General features: G+C 44.7%; 1 protein-coding gene across 1 annotated transcript in view; it reads right to left on the reverse strand.

The window, feature by feature from the left end:
- The window catches only part of LOC126537136 (F-box/WD repeat-containing protein 7-like), a 38192-nt gene extending 31475 nt beyond the window's left edge, over positions 1-6717 (reverse strand). Inside the window, exons 1-4 of the mRNA XM_050184296.3 lie at positions 6434-6717; positions 2333-2498; positions 994-1127; positions 217-424 (exon numbers count right to left, since the gene is read on the reverse strand). Coding sequence (XP_050040253.2) covers positions 217-424; positions 994-1127; positions 2333-2464 — 474 coding nt within the window. The 5' untranslated portion in view covers positions 2465-2498; positions 6434-6717. The remainder of the gene's footprint in view (positions 1-216; positions 425-993; positions 1128-2332; positions 2499-6433) is intronic.
- Between the last annotated feature and the right edge of the window lie 20 nt (positions 6718-6737).

Below are 6737 nucleotides of genomic sequence, written 5' to 3' on the forward strand. Positions count from 1 at the left end.
CCACACTGTGGCCAGGGAAGGGAACCTGTACAGGCTCCCAAAATGTCTCTGTTTTTTTCACCTTATCTTGGTCAATGACCCCAAATTCTTCAAAGGACCTTGACTGTCCTTCAATGAAGTCTGCAATGCCTTGAAATAAAATTATGTAAATCTGACACGTTTATTTTCAGTCTGTCATGTTTCGTGACTGACGGGGAAAGGAAAGAGGCTACTCACGCCTGCTGTAGCAGTTGCTGCCTGCTCATCCTCGCCCTCAGCCATGTCTTCAGTGGAGGAGCAGCTACCGTCATCGTCATCGCTTGTGGGAAGCCCCTCTGAATGGAGTAATCTGTTCACCGAAGTTGCCAAAGATGTTGCCTCGGCCTCCAAAGGAGCTGCCAGCTCCTCTCGGCTACCACAGCTGCTGCTGCTCCCGCTGCCCCACCTGAACACAAGGCTAAGCCTGTCACGTGCCACTCTCAGTAGGCCTGCCAAATCTAAAAGCGCCACCGTTCAATAAAAAGTATGCTGCAAGCACAACAGCAAGAAAAGGGATGTGTTAACTGGTTGACAACGTACATGAGTGGGGAACAGTTATAATTTAGAGGGTTTCTCGACTTGTCCCGGCAGCTTAGAGACTATTACATTCTACTGTTGAGCGTTGTGTAAGCATCACACTTGATTCCAGACCGTGGTAGCAACATTTCAATGAGAGTGGACCAAAAAAAAGTTATCGAAGTTATTCAATAGTTATGACAGTGTTAAAGAATACAGGAAGGTTAAAATAAATCAAATCCTTAGTGCAAGTTCAAGACGAATATGCCTTTCTTATTGGAAATGAATCTTAATATGCACTGCATCAGTGAAATACTAAAAGGGTGCAGAAACTGTTCAGTTTATTAGGAAATTAGGCTCAACAGAGCTCATCTTAAAGTGACTACTGTATTTTGATCTTCTAAAACCAAGCAAACAAAAATGGTGAATGACATGCAGGACAAAACCATGTCACACAACCTGGTAGCCCGAGCGTCCTCGGGTAGATTCTCCTTTGGAGTGCATGTCAGGCTCAGCTGGAGCTCCTGCAGCAAGGCCGCATCCACTCCAGGCACCGCCAACAAGTCCTCCACTCGGTTGAAACCTCCCTGCAACTGCAAGCGTACAACTGAATAAGAGGTTTGTACATGTCATGGCAATTAACTCCAGATTAATTCTGAGTGCTTGGTAATTCTGCTGGTAACTGCAGTTAGGGACACAATATATTGTATGACAACATGCTATCGTGCAAGCATCAAGGCTGTGTGTGACGAGCACCAGAATTACAGCAGAACAGAGTCAATACATGTATCAGCGAGGTTCTACTGTGCTTGTAAAGTCAATTGCTTATTCCCAAACATCGTGACCTGCATGGAGCAATGTTACAATCTGAGAGCAGCCAGAAGCAGGCTTTTTGAGCAGATATAGGCTCCAGTTCACTCAAATGAGTATTGGGTCCATTTTCTCAGTAAGTCGCTTTCAAGGTTGGCAATTTGTAGTGCACTCAGGGGTTAATTTAGTAGTAGCAAATGGGTCATAAGAAATGGCAGACCTTCCACCTAACCCGTTTTTATACGAGTAATATTTGAATGCACCAATAGATTAAAATTATTGGGTTTTACGTGCCAAAACCACGATTTGATTATGAGGCACGCTGTAGTCCGGAAATTTGGACCACCTGGCGTTCTTTTAATGTGCACACAACTCTAAGCACAGAGGTGTTTTCACATTTCGGCCCTTGAAAAATGTGGCCACCGTGGCCAGGATTTGATCCAGTGACCTCGTGCTTAGCAGCCCAACACCATATGCCACTAAGCAACCACAACGGGTAATGCACCAATAGATTGCACATTGCTCCAGTGAGGTTTCACTCTGGGCATTATGTTAGACGTCAATGAAAGCTTCTCTGATGGTAATCAATCAAACAAAGTATGGCACAATCTTTCTCTTTGAAGCCAAGAAACATCGGAAATTTTGCTGTACTATGTGTCATTGCCGTAAATGGAACAAAGCAGCAACAAATGAGAGAGACCAATAGTAGAGAACTTTAGATATTGCGCATCCAAAGTTTGGGAAATCAAACCACCAGGCTTACAAAGATGCAAGAAATATATCAAAATGACACAAAAGGGGTACAAAAGAATGCAAGCAGGGTGTGGCAGTTTGTGCCTGCAATGACACTAGGGTGTGCTGCATCTGAAACTCTCCAGTTTCTCGGATTATCAGATGAAACATGTATGTCACAGTATTTCTTCTTGACAATGCAAAACAACAAACTATGACACATGACACACAAGTCGCAAGGAGACATAGTGCTGACCCTTCGAGCTGCCACAATGGCCTCGGCAGCTGTCCTCCCCAGGCCGACGACCCTTGCCAGGTCGTCGACTGAGGAGGTGTTGATGTCCACCATGGCATCATTCCCCTCGGCTTGACGTTCCTCCGCAGACATGGGCCCGCCCACGTCCGCAGTCTCAGAGAAGCATCTAGAATGTAGAAAAATGGGGCTGTCAGGAGCAAACCACAATATGGAGTCAGGGGCCATGCGTTAAGAGTTCAGCATAATAGTGAGCCTGAAAAGGATTTTCTGAGAAACCAGCGTAGGTTTTCTTTAGAGCATTTTGAAGTGTTTTGTTTCTGATGAGCCTGTATAAAATTTGGACTGATGGGGTTGATAAGTCAAAATTGACACAGGCTATGAGAGGTACTGTAGTAAGAGGCTCCAGGCTAGCTTCGACCGATAGGGCTTCTTGACTGACCCTTTTTGTGTGCTTTAAATAAAGGTCCAAGCCCTTGAACCTTAGAAAATTATTACAGGTAAGCCCCGAATAATTTACTATAATCGTTTCTGTAGTTTTGGTATTGATAACCAGGAAATCAATGCATTAAGATGCATCGACTCGCTCCGTTTTTCCAATCACTGTGCCTGCCACATGCGAGTGCAACCAGAAGAAATGTGTGCAACTTTTTTTTTCTTATAAGCAGCGCCATCATACCTAGCCTATCTACTTACATGACATCAGATTTTTTTTTATATCTTGATAAATGTGATGTCACGCCCAATATTTCAAGAGAAAATTTAAGATCAAATTAAGATATCTTAATGCTTGCTAACCTTCATACTTACTAAGTATGATACTTTTCAAACCGTTTTCAACTTCGGAAATATTTGCCACTACTGCTTTAATATGCATTCAAAGCAAGGTACACAATCTGTTGCATTCACCCTCTATCGGAACACAGCAAGGAACCAAACCCACAGCCTCAGCAGCGGAACATAACCACAGTGGTGCACGCCCTCCAGAGCCCTCCTGCTGTTTAACTTTCACTTTCAATAACCCTTTATGGCCATGTGTCGTTCCCGTCAGATGACTGGGAGCACCCAAATAAAGCAGGCTTGCACTTGCTGGTTATTTGGGTTGGTGGTGCCAGCTTTCGATAACTTTTCCAAGTAATAAGTGCACTTCACAATGTCTCCAGACAAGGGAAGCCCTTTTCCTTCCTCCATGCCCGACCGAGTTCGCGAGTGATCTGTGGTGTGAAACACCGACAGGATGGCTGCATTTTTTACTCGTACATTTTATGGACGATATTCATCCAAGTTCAGTGATTCAGAAGAGGATTTTAGTACTGTGGATGAACATATTTCCCCTTCAGATGGTCACCAAACATTGTCGTATAACAGCACTTCAGCAGACAAGGACTATGAGGACCCTACAGACCGGCAGTCCGAATCCTGGCCTCCACCTAGGAGAGTGCTTAGAGTGCTACCACAGTGCTCAATTACTGTCGAGAGCCACACGAATAGTAAGTATTCCGAAATAAGTCATTTAACATGCGTTTATTTACCTAGCACTTTTTCTGCATGGCATCTAAATGCACGAAATGGCTCCCGACTATAACAACCACAAACTGAGTAATTGTGTGTGACTGCAAGAGATTAAACTTCAATCTCATGGGTCTCTGCAGAACTCATCTCGTCAAATACTTAAGTTTGCAAATTCCACACACCCCATATACCAGAAATTTCACATACTTTGGTCATGAACCAAGAATGACATGCTAAATGACTTGCAGAGTGACTTTGCAGCCAGATTAAGACAAAAGCAGTCCGTATTCGGCATAAATTTACCGTATTTGCACAATTCTAACGTGCACCTTTTCCGAATAAAAACTGCGTTCAAATTTGCATGCGTGTTACAATCGTAACTAAAGGAAAAAAACTCAATGCAACGTAGCTAGCTGCACTGCCATTGAATAGGTCATCTGAAGGTGATGCTCGGAGACATCGCGACGTGGGGCCATGGCGCATGGAATGATCTCTCGCAGACAGTGGTTGCATGAGCCTTCCGAGTGTGGCATTTCTAATGAATTAAATGGAACTGAAAATAACTTTCTGTGGTCAGAAGACAATGAAGAGGAGGTGTCGTCGGACTCCGATAGCGAATAGCCAATAAGATGCAGCTGTGTGCGTCACTTTGCATGTTCCCTAATATTGTTTCAACAAGGTATGCGTCAACTCAGGTTTCGTTTCTTGATGTGCATGGTAGAGTTGGCACCATGTAATTTTTTAAGATATCTGGGCGGTAACATAACTGTGTGTTACGATCGGTGGCGTGGTAGAATTAAGCAAATATGGCATGTTGACGATTTCATTTGCTGTGTCTCCTTTACTCTCACACTACTCTTATCGCTGTCTAAAATGCTTTTGTTTCTAAAACAATGCCTGATAGCATTCAATCTGCAAGACAAACACAAGAGAAACGCATTATCTTAGCTCAGCAAGAATAACAACATCGCAGATGATGACAAAGTTGTTTTAAGATTTTTCAGGTCGTTATTTGTTACTGTCAAGCTCTCATATAACGGCAATACCGGCTGTTCCTTTGTATTGTAGCTAACTTTGTTTTGATCTATATGCCTTGTAGCGGCTGTGTGAAAGCTGTGTATTCAGCTTTAAGCTCATGCAGCCAGCTTGAAGTACCTGGTAAATCTATTTCATTGAGGAGCAACAGCAAATGCACATTTTTTGCCTTCTGTTAGGGTTGATGACCTGCGTCATGAACTTCTGTCATGAACTTGACACTGCTGCGTGTTGCTCATGCCTACCCTAACCATAACATCATGTCTAACAGGGCAAAGCACTACCACTGGCACAGGGTTTTTGCAACAGTTGTGCCTAAAAGGCCTGATTTATGCTAAACTGTTGCTTTAAAAATTATGCATATGTACTTGTCCCTTGACAGATGTTTAGCTAGTACTGCAATTAAAACAATAAATTCCACTTATCAAGAGCAGAACTTAGTTTCAAAAAAAGGCCTCCCCTTTCATTGACACTGCGTGTATTAAAATTCATAGCTGCAAAGCTAGCCTGTCAAAACTGTTGTCTCTGCACAGACAAATGATGGTCCGGAATAACCAATTCTTAAACGTCTCTACAAAGCATGCATGTGCATGGACACTCAAAAAAGAAACCTTTATGCTTGGTACAATAGCAACTACATTATTTTTACGTGACATGCTGAGCCAAAAAATAATCACGTAGGTCATGCAAGGGTAGCCACACATGTGCACAGGTCGAAGTGTGTCGCTTACTGGTGACCCTACATAAACTTGCATGTTTATCATGAACTTCCCATAAATGATGGAAAGAAAAACCACGAAGAAGGAGCCTGGCTCAAAAGCCATCACTTCCTAGTGCTAACGGTAGGCACTTCGTCAGTGGCTTGCGCCAGAATCTGCGACACCCCACCATGCGAGCACTACAAGGCGAACACGTGCTCGAAGAAAACGTGGCCAACGGCATGCGATTCTCACACGGGGCAACGGAGCCGCAGAAAGTCGTCGAAATGACGCCGTAGGCTGCGCCACACACTGCAGGTCGCCTTGCGAAGTGCAAATGCACACACGCCCAGTACGCGCATGAATGCCCACACCTTGCTTGCGTGTATAGTCTCTTCACATCGTCGGAACAACCAGCCAGCTTATTCGTTATACTGGCAAGTCCCATTCGTAAATTAAAAAAAAAAATCACGCAAGAAGGGCACGCAGTTGCAGGTCAGCAGACGTTGATATTACTGCTTCTTGGGAGTAGGCACTTGCGGCACCCCCTGCTTCTAATGGTCACTCGGTGACACTGACGGATTAAAGAGGACATACACGCCTCGCCAAGCCTCATGCACAAGTCCTGCGCTACCACTAGGAAGAAGCATCACCCGAGGTTTACACGCTAGTTAAAAATGGTCGTGCACTACACGCTGCTCTCTCTAACAGTGAGAAAAACAGCCGTCTAGCGTAGACAACACAATGCCTCGTGCGCGCAATTTCTCTCTCCAAACGCGACGCAGCAAAACGAGCGATCCCAGCACGAAACACAACACATAATCAATAAGGGACGAGGAGAAAAGGGAGCCAGAATTACTTTCAGGCAAGATGCACGGCGAGTTCCGACTTCGGGCGACTAAAGCACACGAGTGTTTCGGCCACTCAGCAGAGCCCAAGGCCTAACCTATCCGTCACCATGGTCATTTGACACTCGCTTTTCAGGACACCAGCATCATGGGTTATCAAAACCGAAGGCCCCGGCACTCGTCCTCACGACTTGTCACCGCAGGTCACAGCATTGCCTTCATCAGCACGCAGAGAGATCGGACATGACCAAATTAAGGGAGACAGCTATCAACACACATCACGGACAAGCGGCCACTGCCATGTTGTTAGCGACG

The sequence above is a fragment of the Dermacentor andersoni genome, chromosome 4 (genome assembly GCF_023375885.2).
Source record: "Dermacentor andersoni chromosome 4, qqDerAnde1_hic_scaffold, whole genome shotgun sequence".
Taxonomy (NCBI): domain Eukaryota; kingdom Metazoa; phylum Arthropoda; class Arachnida; order Ixodida; family Ixodidae; genus Dermacentor; species Dermacentor andersoni.